At 38.6% G+C, this 15,585-nt stretch overlaps 1 protein-coding gene across 2 annotated transcripts in view; it reads left to right on the top strand.

Annotated features, from left to right (window-relative positions):
• The window catches only part of LOC107855562 (phosphoinositide phosphatase SAC2), a 99,489-nt gene extending 84,545 nt beyond the window's left edge, over nt 1-14,944 (top strand). For both annotated transcript variants that reach the window (XM_047393571.1, XM_047393573.1), the window contains 3 exons: nt 4,793-4,951; nt 6,208-6,340; nt 14,373-14,944. In XM_047393571.1, the coding sequence (XP_047249527.1) occupies nt 4,793-4,951; nt 6,208-6,340; nt 14,373-14,492 (412 nt within the window). In that variant the 3' untranslated portion in view covers nt 14,493-14,944. The remainder of the gene's footprint in view (nt 1-4,792; nt 4,952-6,207; nt 6,341-14,372) is intronic.
• The last annotated feature ends 641 nt before the right edge of the window (nt 14,945-15,585 follow it).

Genomic DNA, 15,585 nt, shown 5'->3' with positions numbered 1-15,585 from the left:
TTTACTTGGAAAAAAGTGGCAAACATGATGTTGCTGCAAGGTTGGATTGATTTTTGATTCCTGATGAATGGGATGAAAGATTCAAGAATATCAAACAATCACTTCCGGATAGAGTGACCTCTGACCACTCATCTGTATTACTACAGTGCAGCGATTGGGAATCGTCCAAATCATACATCAAATTTGAAAATTGATGGTTGCAAACGGAAGGGTTCAAAGAAAGAGTCAAGGATTGGTGGGACTCTTTCAATTGTGTTGGCAAACGTGTCTATGTTTTGGCTTACAAGATGAAAGCATTGAAAGTCAAACTTAGAGACTGGAGCAAAACATTACAAGGAAACTTGGAGATGCAGAAGCTTGACACGCGCAGCAATTATCAAAACGTGAAGAAATCCAGGATCTCAAGAATTTAGCAGAGGAGGAAAGAGGGGGAAATAAGAAACAAAAATACCTTAACCATGGGCTTTGGGGAGATGGCAAAAAAGGTGGAGATGGCCTGGAGACAAAAATCAAGGGCATTATGGTTGAAATATGGTGACAACACCACCAAGTTCTTCCATAAATCAGCTAATGCACACAGAAGATTCAACAATATTGACTTGTTAGAAACTGATGGTGAACCTGTATGAAACCTTGCTGATATAGAAAAAGGAGATCATCTCTTTTTATCATAACCTTTATTCAGAGACAGAAAATTGGAGACCCCACTATAACATGAGAATTTGTCCCACTATTTCTTCAGAAGATAATCTGATGCTACAGAGTCCATTTGAAGCACAAGAGATATGGGCCAATGTCCTGTGCAGTTTCTCAGTGGCTTTTTTCAAACATTCTTGGGAAGTAGTGAACACTGAAGTCATTGTCACTATTCAAAACTTCCACGAAAGAGGCATTTTTGAAAGAAGCTTCAATGCTACATCTGTAGCCTTGATTCCTAGAAAGGTGGGGGCCAAGGAACTGAAAGATTTCAGGCCTATTAGTCTTATAGGCAGTATTTACAAGATCATCTCAAAGTTGTTAACTGAGAGACTCAAAAAAGTGATGCACAAATTGGTGGATGATAAACAAATGGCCTTTCTTATAGCCAAAGAATGTATTAATTCAAGAATAAAAGACAAAGAACCTGGTATCCTTTGCAAACTAGATATACAAAAGGCTTTCGACCGCCTAAACTGGAATTTCCTATTCAAACTTTGGTGAAAATGGGTTTTGGAGAAAAATGGGTCAGCTGGATCCACTATTGCATCAACACCACCAAGTTTTCTGTCCTAGTCAACGTCTCACCTGCTGGATTCTTTTCTTCTCAAAGAGGATGGACTAAGGCAAGGGGATCCACTATCCCTTTTTTTGTTAATCATTGCCATGGAGAGACTAAATATGATATGATGAAAACTGCTCAATCAAACAGCTGGATAATTGATTTTAGAGTAGATTCAAGGGCTGTAAATAACCTTGAAATCACTCATTTACAATACGTTGATGATACATTAGTTTTCTGTGGAGCTGACAAAGGTCAAATAAGATTTTTAAGGGTGATTTTCATTCTTTTTGAGCTCTTATCTAGGCTCCACATTAACTGGAACAAGAGCTTCTTATATCCCGTTAATGAGGTCCTTGACATTCACAACGTGTCAAACATTTTGGGAGGAAGGATAGGTATGCTGCCAACTATTTACCTTGGAATGCCTCGTGGTGCCAAAAGCAATTCCAAAGATATCTGGAATGGAGTCCCAGAAAAGTGTGAGAAAATGGTGATTAACTGGAAGGATCAATACTATTATTGTTGGGTGGTAGACTAACCCTGGTAAACAAGATGCTAGATGCATTACCAACTTATATGATGTCTATTTTTCATGTTCCAACAAATGTGGTGTATAGAATAAATGCTCTTAGAAGGAACTTCCTTTGGCAAGGCAACCGCGATACCAAGAAGATACATTTGGTCAAATGGAAGTCGGTGATTATCAGCAAGAAGAATGGCGGTATGGAAATCAAGAACCTGATAACTCAAAACCATTGCTGTTTAATGAAATGGTTATGAAGGTTTGCCCCAGATGAAGGTAATCGCTGAAAAGTATGATATGGATGGGGAATGGACAACCAAGGCAGTCACTACACACTACACCTTACAGAGTAAGTTTATGGAGGTCAATCAGAAATCTGGGGGCCAAATTCATGAGTAAGTGCAGTCATCAAGTGGGTAACGGATTGAAAACATCTTTCTGGTCACCGAGATGGTTAGGCCAACGTCCACTAAAACAACTCTTCCCGCAAATATTCAGCCTGAACAATCAACCAACCAGATGCCACACCACAGTAGGAGTAGAAGTCTGGGATGCGCATGGTTGGAACCTGAATTTCAGAAGACAACTTAATGATCTGTAGATAGGTGTAGATAGGTGACTTGGCAGAATTCTATAACACCCTTAATCTATTCAAGGCCCTCCTCCCATAAAGACACTCTTACATGGCAAGTGGATAAGCAAGGGAGATTTTCAGCCAGGGCAGCTTACAAGGAATTTAATCATTTTGACAACCAAATTAGTTGTTGGCCTTGGAAACTAATTTGGAAAGTTAAAATTCCTCACAAAGTGGCTTGTTTCTCTTGGCTCATGGCTAGAAAAACGGTTCTAACTCCTGAAGGACTTAAGAAAAAGGGCTTCCACTTGTGTTGTACATGTTATATGTGCGGAGAAGAATCAGAGACAATCAACCATCTTTTTTTTACACTGCAAGTTAACTGTACAGCTTTGGAGGATTTTCCTTAATTTAAAAGGAATCATGTGGGTCATGCCAAGAGATACACTTGAAGTGTTGGAACAAATATAACACTCACTCAGAACATAAAGAAGGATGGACGATTGTCCCTGCTTGCATTTGGTGGATAATTTTGAAAGAGAGAAATCAAAGGTGTTTTGAAGACAATTATAGCTCTACCTAGTAACTGAAAATGAAGTGTTTGGCCTTTTTCTATTTTTGGTGTAAACATGAATATATGGAAGATGTAGAATCTTTTGTTCATGTTATAGGATCTAGGATCTCCTTAGTACATCTTCTTATATCCCGTTGTAAGTATGAATGACTGCAGTTTTTATGCAGCAAATAGTTATACAAGAAATGTTATCTTCTAAAAAATAGGACCCTCTGCTCAGTAGAATAACTGCGATTTGATTCCTGTATGCATATGGGGGACTGTATGAAAAGGAAGGGACCCAAGGTGCTTAGAAGATAGGGATAGCTCATTCCAGAAGATAAACTGAATGTCCACTATTGTTTCATTTTTGGTTTAAGCAGGAATGCTTCAAAAGCTATTCTAGATGTTCTAGGATCTTTGCAAGAAGATATAAATTTGAGATTTATATTTTGGTACATTCCCCAGCATAGCTTTTTACAACAACAACAACAGACCCAGTGTATTCCCACCAAGTGGGGTCTGGGGAGGGTAAGATGTACGTAGATCATACCACTACCTCCGAGGAAGTAGAGAGGCTGTTTCTGATAGACCCTCGGCTCAAGTTAGAGAAAAGTTAACAAGGTCATAGTAGAACATGAAACAGGGTGGGTGGCATAACCGAAATACGAAATAGTAAATAGTAAAAAAGGAAATAAAAGAGACACGAAAACAAGAGCAGTACGAAAACAAAGGATAGGAAATAAGGAAAGACAAGGACACCCACCTAGTAGTAGCCTACACTAGCAGCTCCTACCAATGGACACGGTCCTATGGTTACTAACTCGGCTACACAAGAGCTCTACAACTACTAGTTACAACCTCCGGACGCACTAGCCTTCTACCCTTATTCGTGACCTCCACACCTTCCTATCTAGGATCATGTCCTCAGTGTAACAGCTCCAAGTCATGTCTAATCACCTCTCTCCAGTATTTTTTCGGCCTACCTCTACTCCTCCTGAAACCATCCAAAGCTAGCCTCTTACACCTACGAACCCTCCTCATCACATGCCCAAACCATCTCAGCCTTCCTTCCCGCATCTTGTCTTCCACCGAAGCCACTCCCACTTTCTCCCAAATAATCTCATTCCTAACTCTATCTCCTCTAGTAAGCCCACACATCCAACGCAACATTCTCATTTCCGCTACCTTCAACTTTTGAATGTGAGATTTCTTGACTGACCAACACTTCGCCCCATACAGCAAGGCCGGACGGATTGCCACTCTGTAGAACTTGCCTTTAGGCTTTAAGGGCACCTTCTTGTCACACAACACTCCCGATGCGAGCCTCCACTTCATCCAACCTGCTCCAATACGTTTAGATACATCCTCATCAATCTCGCCATTCCCCTGAATCATAGACCCAAGATACTTAAAACTATTCCTTTTACAAACAACCTGGGAATCTAGCCTCACCACCACTTCGTCCTCTTGCTTCAAGTCGCTAAACTTGTATTCCATAGAATCCATCTTGGACCTACTCAATTTGAACCCCTTGGATTCGAGGGTTTGCCTCCAAACCTCCAATTTTTCATTGATCCCTGATGCAACCCTGTCTCGACCACCAACACAACTTTTTGTTCTTTTGAATATAAAAAATTGTTACCATCTCTTAAAAAATAGCTTTGTGTTGTCGTACCATTATATTTGAGGTTAGTTGAACTACCGTCTATGGATTCTATTTCTCACTGCATGCAAATGAATATGCTACTTCTGAGAATTTAAGTGAATTTAGATCATTTAGCATGAAATCTAGTTTAAGTTTCTGTTATCCTAGAAAGGAAAAAACTACATATACATCAGTTTCTTTCTCATCTTCTGCTCTGCTCTTTCATAATGCAGGTATGCTCAAACAGTTCCTACAAGGCAAATTTTTGTTGAAATGCAAAGAGATCGATCCCTTCAACAACAAAATGCAGATGCATATGACTGCTCCAACTTTGTTGACTTAGATTGGTTATCTTCTTCTGGGAATTCCTGTGAGGAAGAGTTCTTGGACAGGTAATTGACTGAGGACATCAAGACTTAATTTCAGGTTCTGTCGATAATAACGTTAAGCTGGAATTTACATCTGAGATATTTTATTTCCTGTGACATATTTTGTTGAGGTTTACATTCTCTCAAATTCTGTTGGCTTTAGTGTCTCGGAGGAACTAAGCAGTTGCTTATGCCATTTTTAATTGGATTCCTTTAACGTTAATGTATTTATCTCTCATCAACTCGATTAGCTGAGATCATGAGACACTTTGCACTTGGTCATTCCAGTTTCCAAATGATTGGTACTCTTAGGTATTGAGAATCCAAGTTATCTGTTAATTGATAATTCAAATGTTTTGGTACGCTTTTTGTTTTATGACCGAGTAATCCATTGCGGCCGACCCTCAGGACCAACCACAGCCTTCAAGACTAAGGATAAATCCCATCGCGCTCTACCCTTCTCTACTTAAATACCACACTTTGTTTGCATGGCACAGGACTATAACCTGTGACCTAAGCCACAAGGCCCTTAACCTTTGCCACTTGAACTAAGCTTTCGAGGAAAATGTTTTTAATATGATTTCCTTTTCATATTAATGTTTGTTGTTCTGGTAGTCAATTTTTGCAAGACTTCAGTGTTATGTGGTGAAATTAATTTCTTGTAAAATAGGGAGATCAAAATGTTTTTAAGTTCTTAAACTGCTATCACTTTTAGCAACCAAGGTCCTGTGGAATGAATAATACGACACTTCGTGTCCTTTCCATCAAATCTTCAGTTCCCAGCTAAGTTCTATCTGAAAGGATTTAATGTAATAATTCATCTCTAATATAGGCTTGCAAGTTGCTTGCCTAGTTCACTGGTCCTAGGCTATGAGAGGCTTTTAATGTTTCCTCTATTCCTTCAATGTTCTTGGGATTTTATGTGTACAGCTGGTCATGCTCTGCCAGTTGGCTATGTTGTGACCAGTATTCCTGTGCCATACTATTTTCTCTTTTTGGTTTTAAAGGATAACTTCAAATGAATATTCAGTTGATATCTGTTTTTGATAAGGAGATTTTAATGTTGATGGTTGTGTAGGACTAGACAAACGCTGTAAAAAAGTTGAGGCTTGACAGTTGACACTTCTTTTTGTGTACGCTCTGTTCTTTATTTCTCATAATGGTGCCTTCAAGTTGCTGTTTCCATAATCCTGAACTGCAGGAAGAATAATCATTGAGTTCTTCCATATAGAACTGATTGACAGAAGAAACAATGTTATTTGTGCTTTCTGTTGGTGCAGGTCTTTGTTCATGAACTCCCCAATAGGTGGACCATCATCAGAGAATGTTGTCAGTGATATAGTGGGGGAAAGGACCCCGGTGTCCAGTGAAGGTGGATGTAGCATGAATGTTGGTATTTCAGTTACTTCACAAGTAAGGATTTTACCACTTTCTAATTTATTTATTTTCATGCTAAACCACTCAAAGTGATGTTTTTTGGTGCAATTTCATATGACCAATAAAATAGATCACATGGGAGGTGCTTATAGAAGCCTTTTGCCTCCTACGTTTAATTGAGGAATGAGTAAGCCTCCCTATGCAAAAATATGTTTAACTAATTGAGGACTTCTACTTTACAAAATGCATGCTTTTTGAGCTTTCAAAAAAAAAAAAAGGATCTAACCAAATGTTAGAACCTATCTGTTTACGGAAGTGACATTCATCCACGGAACTATAGACATATAAAATTCAACGGGTTAAATTCATACAAAATTTGGGTTTGATCCATGATTATTTGGGTTGATTAATTAATTTGGGCCTTACAAATTAATTAGTCCATTTTGTTAAATTTAAGACCAAGGTCCATTACACCTTGGAGCCCAACCCATGCTACGTGTTAGGGTGACTTGGCATTCCTATCTAATTAAAGATCAACAAGATGACGCCACATGTTCAAATGATGTGGAAACCTCATTCAAATTCAAAAATCGGTCAAAAGTCGTCAAGTGTCAAAATGACATGTTTCAGTCAATCACAAACAACCTGGCCTACTCCCCACAACTATAAATAGGGGGTAACATAGCATTCTAAGGGGGGGGGGGGGATTCGAAAAAAGACGGACAAGCATTGACAACATCAACCACACATTTCTTCGAAGGAGTGGTCAACAGAGTTCTCCCCGAAGATCAACCCGAAATGAAGTGTTGCACGACGTCTCCAGAGATCACACTTATATCAAGGAGGTTTAAATTATCCTACATTCGAAAAACAGGTTACTGACAATCCTCGAATCACAAAGAAATCATAGGAGAGAAGAATTCAGAGAACAAAATTGTATTCACAAGATTCATAAATAAAATTATTATTTTTCTTTTATTTATTTTTTATTGCAGCTAATTTTCAGCACCACGTAAATATGTTGCGAACAAATTTTGGCACGCCCAATGGGACTAGTTCTGCTCTTCATCTCTTCCTTCTACAAACTGGATATCACAAAATCAACTACTGCAATGGACTTCAAAATCAATGACATTTTGTGCAAGAAGTCTACTACTGTCGCATCTGCTGAGATCAAACTTTTCGGCCCCATCAATCGACGCAAGCTCAACGCATGTGCTTTGGATGGATCTCAATACTTCACCTTTTTGGAGATGATAAAAAGGAGAAAATTTCAAATTTCGATTGTAACTACAATCTCCGGGGGCAACCTTGCATCTATGTTATCAAACGAATTGTTTGAAACTGTCTTCTACTTTGGAGAATCTGAGGACTCAACGAATTCTCCAACTTCAAGGAAAGTCAACACCTGTATGGTTGATGTGGTTGACATAGATGAAAAGTTTGCAATAATGGAGCAAACCATTGAAGCCTTGAAGAAGTCTATTAATGAGAAAGGTCTTCAAATCACTCAACTTATGAGCAAGTTAGATCTCTACAATTCGAGAGAGTCAAGTTATAATCTAACACCGCGAGAAAAAGTTGATGTTGAATCGCTCATCAAGTCAATTGATAGTCAATGCACTAATTGATCCACTTCAGTGACTACTCTAACAGTTCAACAAATGCAAGATATGATTGCAAACACCATCAAGGCACAATATGACGGTCTGTCACAAAGTTTCGTAGGATACTCAAAGCCGTATTCTAAGCAAATCGAGGGCTTACCGATGCCAATTGGATATCAACCGCCAAAGTTTCAACAATTTGATGGAAAGGAAAATCCAAGGCAACACATCGCTCATTTCGTTAAGACTTGTAGCAGTGCTAGTGCTGGTACACATGGTGATCTTCTTGTCAAGCAGTTTATTCGCTTTTTCAAAGGCAACGCCTTTGATTGGTGCATAGACTTGGAGTCTGAATCCATTGATTGTTGGGAGCAACTAGAAAGTCCCTAAATCGTTTCTATAGCACCCATCATACGGTTAGCATGATGGAGCTGACAAATGCAAGACAAAGTAAAGATAAGCCTGTAGTGGATTACATCAATCGCTGGCGAACATTGAGCTTTGGTTGCAAGGATTAACTTTTTGAAACTTCCGCGATTGAAGTTTGCATTCAAGAGATGCATTGGGGCCTTGTGTATATCCTCCGAGGAATTAAGCCTCGAACTTTTGAAGAATTAGCTACGCGCGCACATGACATGGAACTAAGCATTGCAAATCATGAAATGACGTCACTTGTCTTTGAGCCTAGAAAAGAAGTCACAAGATTCAAGGATTCGTCAGAAGATCAAATTAGGAAATTTATGGCGACAAATGTGAGTTGCACAGGACAAAAATTGAAAGAGAAATCTCCAAAGCAACAAATGCGAGAAGTGAAAAATCAACCAACCTTGAAGGAATTACAAGCAAATATATATCCTTTTCCCGACTCTGATGTTCCTGCGATTTTTCACGAGTTGCTAGCAAAAGAAGTCATTAAACTTCCTAAGTCAAAGCAACTTGAAGAATCAAACAAAGTCGATGATCCTAAGTACTACAAATTTCACCGCGTTGTTAGTCATCATACCACAAAATGCTTCATCTTAAAGAAAAAAATCATGACATTAATGTGAGAGGGAAAGATCATTGATAATGGCGATATAGTTGATGCAAACCATGTTAGTGCCAAATTGGACTATAAGAAAGGTTCAATTTCAAAAGCTCTACTGTGGCATCACCAATAGAGTCGTCATGCTACAATTTGGGAGCTTTGACCAAATTAAGGTTCCAGTCCATGTCAAATGACTTTTCTAATAGCAAGAAAGGTGATACTTTGGACATTGATCGCTCGAAAAAGGAAAAAAATGTCAAGGAACTTCTAAACTCCTACTTCTAGAAGTCGACAGGAGATCAAGTGCAAATCTGCTTCAATCAATGCGGGCCATAAAATTCAATATCAAACTGAAGTGCAATAATATTTCATCACTAAGGGTTGGGAGAAAAGTTACATTACAAGAATTCTTCCCCAAAATGCTCCTTAAGGCACGAGCTTAAACTGCATGTCACTCCTGGTCCGCAAGAGTATAAGCTGTGTATGGCTTAAAAAGAAAAAAAGAAAAATGTTCGTATGGCTGAAAACCTCAAAAAAGGTGGCCTAGGAAAAAGTTAGGACCAAAAATTAAAAAAATAAAAGTCCGCTAGATTGAAAACCTCAAAGGAGGTGATCTAGGCAAAAGTTAGGGACACCAAAAAAGAATAAAAAAATCACTCTTTCTGAACTACGTTATGACTTAATTCTCTTCACCAAGGTACGTAAGTACTTAGAGTTTCATTCTAAGTTCAGTCACATGAATAAATAAAAAACATAGTGTCACGTGATTGTTGCATTAATTCTCTCAAATGAGGAGCCCTATGTAGCTGAAAATAAATACAAGCAGCTTTTGGGAAGAGATGATTTTTCGCAAGTATTTGTATGTGTTAATTCTTTTGCTGATGGGACAACTTCATCAACAAAAAAGAGTCGTGAATTGGAAGACCTCCAATCATCCACAAGTCCCAAAGTGATATGTACATTTCTCCCATGAAAGTGGAAAGAGTATTGGTAAATGGACGCCAAAGCTCACAAAAAGCGTGAAGCACATTGCCATCATAGTCATACATAAACAAAGACGTATATACGGAGTCATAAACCTTGATGCGCTCCAACTCTTCCTTGTAGCGAGGCAACACATCCTCTACCCATTCCCAGTAGTCAAGAGTATTAGCAAACGTAACCAAAACCAGAAGATGGAACACTTCAATTGCTAAGGCATCCCTTAGGAGGAGAAGATTTAGCGGGTGTGTTTCCTTTATCAATTACGGATTTCAGCAGGTGAACATTCATGCTTATAGCCTGACTCGAGAAATTTCCCTTGACATCTTTCATCTCAGCTTGCGACCATTCCTTAAGGTGAAAAGACTCACAATTCTCTGTCAAGTGAGAGGTTATCAATGGCCGGAGGAAGAACCTTTATGGCAAGGATTTTGGCATTCGGATTTCGTTGGTCCCTCATTATCTCTAGATGAGGATGCGACATTACGGTCACGAAAGATAAACATTTTTTCGTAAAGCCACATGAAGCTGGGACAGTCAGCTCATCAGAATTTTAGCACGAATTCAAAGTGTTACCTGGGATGATTTAGGAACTATCTCATTGTGGATTTCAGATATATCGTAGCTCTACGAGTCTAGTTTCTGGAACATCAAACGGATCGAAATTTTAGCATTTATGCGGCAAGATATGGATTTTCTACCATAGTTGCGCAGAGCTGTGAAAACGTGATGGAAATCATATGTAAGAGAAGGTTTTGCCTTCTGGATACGGACTCAATTGAGTTGGATGGTGTCACAAATTTACAACCAACCACCGTAGGAACATGGGTATTTATAGATGTCAAAAGAAAGCGACATAAGTTTCATCCTACGAATTATGGGAAATTATAATTATGAAAAGTTTCATTAGAACCGAAATTATGGAAAATTTCTCTTGGAGCTTAATTATAGAATGTTTTCACGGAATCCAAATTAGGGAAAATTTTCAGTTTAACTAAATTATGGAAAATTTTCTAGTAGAACCAAATTATGGAAAGTATTTGTTTGAGCCGAATTATGGAAGGGCTTGCATTAGAGTCAAAACCTGAAAAGTTTAGAAAAAAATCATTATATACGCATGAATACTTCCCATGACATTTCGTAATTGATAGTGTCTCATTTGAGGAGTTCACTATATAAGTACATACTTTCTCAATACCCATCGCTTTTCATAAATCACAAGGCCACCACACGGAAGAAATTTTAGTTAGACCACTCGCAAGTACTGGTCTAGCTAGAATGCATCGATGAGAAACAAGTATCTTTGAGGTCACAAAAATAAAAACACATTCACGAGTACTTCAAGTCTCGCTCCCAAATTTTGGCAAGCCTACACGTCGATAAGTCTCGAAGTAGGGGGCATTTGTAGACATATAAAATTCAATGGGTTAAATTCATACAAAATTTGAGTTTAATCCATGATTATTTAGATTGGTTAATTAATTTGGGCCTTACAAATTAATTAGTCCATTTTGTTAAATTAAAGATCAAGGTCCATTACACCTTGAAGCCCAAACCCATTAATTAGTCCATTTTGTTAAATTCAAGACCAAGGTCCATTATACCTTGAAGCCCAAACCCATGCTACGTGTCAAGGTGACTTGGCATCCCGTCAAATTAAAGACCAACAAGATGATGCCACATGTCCAAATGATGTGGAAACCTTGTTCAAATTCAAGAACCAATCAAATGTCGTCAAGTGTCAAAATGACATGTTTCAATCAATCACAAGCAACCTGGCCTACTTCCCCCAACTATAAATAGGGGGTACATAATATTCTAAAGGGGGGATTCGGAAAAAGACTTGGACAATCGTTGGCAACATCAACCACAGTTCTTCAAAGGAGTGGTCAATGGAGTTTTCCCCGAAGATCAACCCAAAACGCCGAAGTGTTGTACGACGTTTCCGGAGATCAAACACATCTCAACGAGGTCTAAATTATCCTACATTTGAGAAACACGCTACTACAACCCTCGAATTACGGAAAAATCTTAGGAGAGAAGAATCAAGGGAACCACATAATTATACTCACTAGATTCATTAATAAAATTATTATATTTCTTTTATTTATTTTTGCTTGCTGTTAATTTTCAGCACCACAAAAATTTATTGCGAACAAAAAGTAGCATTCATTCAAGTTCAAAAGAAAATTTGTTTTTCTTCACATGAATCCTGAAGTTTGGCAATCCATATCCATCATTCTTCAATGCGGCTATAACTTATCTTGGCAAATTTATATCCACAGTGAAGAAAGAACTCAAATTGTTGTAACCCCCGCCCCCCCTCTTTTTCTTTTCTTGAAAAGGTAACATATTTTGTGTATATATACAGACATCAGCATTAAAATTTGCTGGAAACCAAAATGGATTGTTACAGAATCCTTGCTTTTCTTACAAGGATCCTAATACCTTTACAGTTTCCCCATGATCATCTATGTACTTAAGACTTGCACCAAAAACAAACTAAAGAGCACAGTTTGATTTCATGTTCTGTAAAGTGCTACTTGTATCTTCAAGACATCTAGAGTTTCTTTCCTTCCATATTTTCCACCAAATGTTTGCTGGGAAAATTTCCCATCTGTCTTTGTTGCAGTTGCATTTCTTCTCTTCATTCCAGCTTGCTAGAACTTCATCAGTTCTTCTGGCATTGTCCATCAGATTCCTCCAAGAGTAATGACCATATCCCACAGCTGGTTAGTAATTCTACAGTGTCAAAACAGATGGTTGATTGTTTCTGCTTTCTGTCTATACAGATAGCATCTTGATCATAGCTGTATCCCCCTCTTTCTCATGTTTTCCTGAGCCAAAACAGCTTCTTTAAAGGTTCGCTGAACAATTTTAGCAAATTCCCTTAGTGTGTTGGTTTAGTAGTCACCTAACACATGATTGTAGTCGCTTACCATTTTTGCCTGGCTTGGTTTCTATGCCAGGCCGCTCGACTACTGAAGCCATCCATCTCGTTAGGAGACTAATGGAGCAGTATAGGGAAAGGAAGAAGGATTTGCACATGGTGTTTATCAACTTAGAGAAGGCTTATGATAGAGTTTCCAGGGAGGTTCTTTAGTGGTGTTTGGAGGCTAGAGGTGTACCTATGGTGTATGTTAGGGCGATTAAGGATATGTACGACGGAGCCAAGACTCGGGTTAGGACTGGGGAAGGGGACTCAGAGCACTTTCCGTCTTGATGGGGTTACACCAAGGATCGACGCTTCGTCTGTTTGATGGATATTTTGACGCGACAAATTCAAGGTGAGATGCCTTTTTGTTTGCTTTTTGCGGGTGATGTGGTCTTGATTGATGAGACACGGAGTGGAGTTAACGCTAAATTGGAGGTTTGGAGGCAAATCCTTGAGTCTAGAGGGTTTAGGTTGAGTAGGTCCAAGACAGAATATTTGGAGTGTAAGTTCAGCGAGGTGTCTGATGAGTCCGATGTAGTTGTTAAGCTTGGTACTCATTCTTTCATAAGAGAGATAGTTTCAAGTATCTGAGGTCTATAATTCAGGAGGATGGAAAGATTGGCGAAGATGTCACTCATCGGATTGGGGTAGGGTGGATGAAATAGAGGCTTGCCTCCGGAATTTTGTGTGACAAAAAAGTACCTCCTAAACTTAAAGACAAGTTCTATAAAGTGGTGGTTAGACCGGCTTTGTTGTATGGGGTGAAGTGTTGGTATGTTAAGAAGGCCCACATCCAGAAGATGAAGGTGGCGGAGATGAGAATGCTTAGGTGGATGTGTGGGTGCACTAAGAAAGATAGGATTAGAAATGAGGTTATTTGTGATAAGGTGAGAGTAGCTTTGATGGAAGCCAAGATGAGGGAAGCAAAGTTGAGATGGGTTGGTCATGTGATGAGGAGGGGCACAGATGCCCTAGTGCGGAGGTGTGAGCGGTTGGCTAGGGATGGTTTCAAGAGGTAGAGGTAGACCGAAGAAATATTGGAGAGAGGTGATTAGACATGACATGGAGCAGCTCCAGCTTACCGAGGACATGACCTTAGATAAGAAGTTGTGAAGGAGGCAGATTAGGGTAGAAGGTTAGTATGAGTTAGGATGTTGTATCTTTGGTTGTATTACTTAGTGTATCTTGTGGTATTATGGGATATATTGATTTCTAGTCTATCTTGTTCTTTTACTATTCCTTGTCTAGATTGTTTTATTTTGAGTCGGGGGTCTATCGGAAACAACCTTTCTATCTCACATCCGAGGTAGTGGTATGGACTGCGTACACTTACCCTCCCAGACCCCACTTGGTGGGAATATATTGGGTATGTTTGTTGTTGTTGGTGGTTTTTGTTTCTGGTGCAGTTGACAATGCACTGTTTTCACAATTAATGCTATTACTATGTCTAAGTTACTGAAAAATGTTGTCTACCTTCTCGATGCATGAATATTCAACTACAGAGTTCACTATTTGCAGGGAACAGAAAACGCTGGAGCAGAGGCATCCTACAGTGATGCCCAGAGCTGTGTCGTTGTCGAGGAACTTTCAGATAGCTTTGCACGTTGGGTAAACTTTGGAGAGACCCTGTGTCATTGAGTTGGAGAAGTCGAACATTGTAATTCGTGTCTTTCCTGTGAGTTATGTGTTGGTAAATGTGCTCGTGCCTATAGCTCATTCTATTACTGGGCATGCCTCATGTTTGGAGAAGTGTCGCGTGAGAATCCTACGATGAAGTACAACATTTGTTGTATCAGCATTCTTTTTACTATATTACCCGACTAAGCAAACCATCTAGGCCTGCATTTATATGATTGCGGAAATCTTCTCTAGTCCGATACCATTAGTACATAGTCCAACAGTTATAAGATTCTTTCTGCAACACTTATCACAGATTGTAGGTTCCAATGTTGTAAATAGACAGGTTTGACTTGCTAGCACTCCATTCGACTATTTTAGATCAAGTTTTCATTTCAAACACATACTTCTATTTGAAGTGACATCTATAATCGTTCAATAGGAAGTTAAAACAAATTTTGCTTGTGTTGAAAGCATGGATCTCTGGCAATTAACATTCATCAGTTTAATGGTCAACCAAACTGAAAACGTGGAAATGAAGATGCTTAAACCATCTTTATAATTTAGCTGATGCATATTTTTTTTAATGAAGAATGAGCAGTATAATGGCGAAAAGCAGGGAAGATGATAATTATACTAAGCTATCTAGGATATGGCTAATCGATAATCTGATTGATGAAACTTCCAAAAGTGGAGGCCTTTATAATTTATAGAGAAATGCATAAAGTAGCCATCAAAGTTGTACCATATTTTTAAAAATCATTTAAATTTTTTGGGGGGTTCTATTACCCTATTAAACAATTTTGAGTTGATATTATTACATTCTTTTTTGTCATCTAATTTTTTCGTTTTTCTTTTGTTATTGTAATTTTATTCTTTTCTTTCTTCAAAAGATTGATGCCACCATTTCTTCATCCCTGTCAGCTCCCTCCCCCACCCTCCTCCAACCCGCACCACCCGCAACCCCAATGCAAACATTCCCATTTCAGCACTTATTTATAACTTCACCCTTTATTATTATTATATTGTTGTGATTTTATCTAAAATTTCTTTTACATTTGAAATAACTTAATAAAATTCATCAAAATTTAATATGATTAAATAGAGTCATTTA

This window comes from Capsicum annuum, chromosome 7 (genome assembly GCF_002878395.1).
Source record: "Capsicum annuum cultivar UCD-10X-F1 chromosome 7, UCD10Xv1.1, whole genome shotgun sequence".
In the NCBI taxonomy this organism is placed as follows: Eukaryota; Viridiplantae; Streptophyta; class Magnoliopsida; order Solanales; family Solanaceae; genus Capsicum; species Capsicum annuum.
The sequence above is the reverse complement of the archived record's forward strand: the minus strand, read 5'-3'. Positions and strand labels throughout refer to the sequence as shown.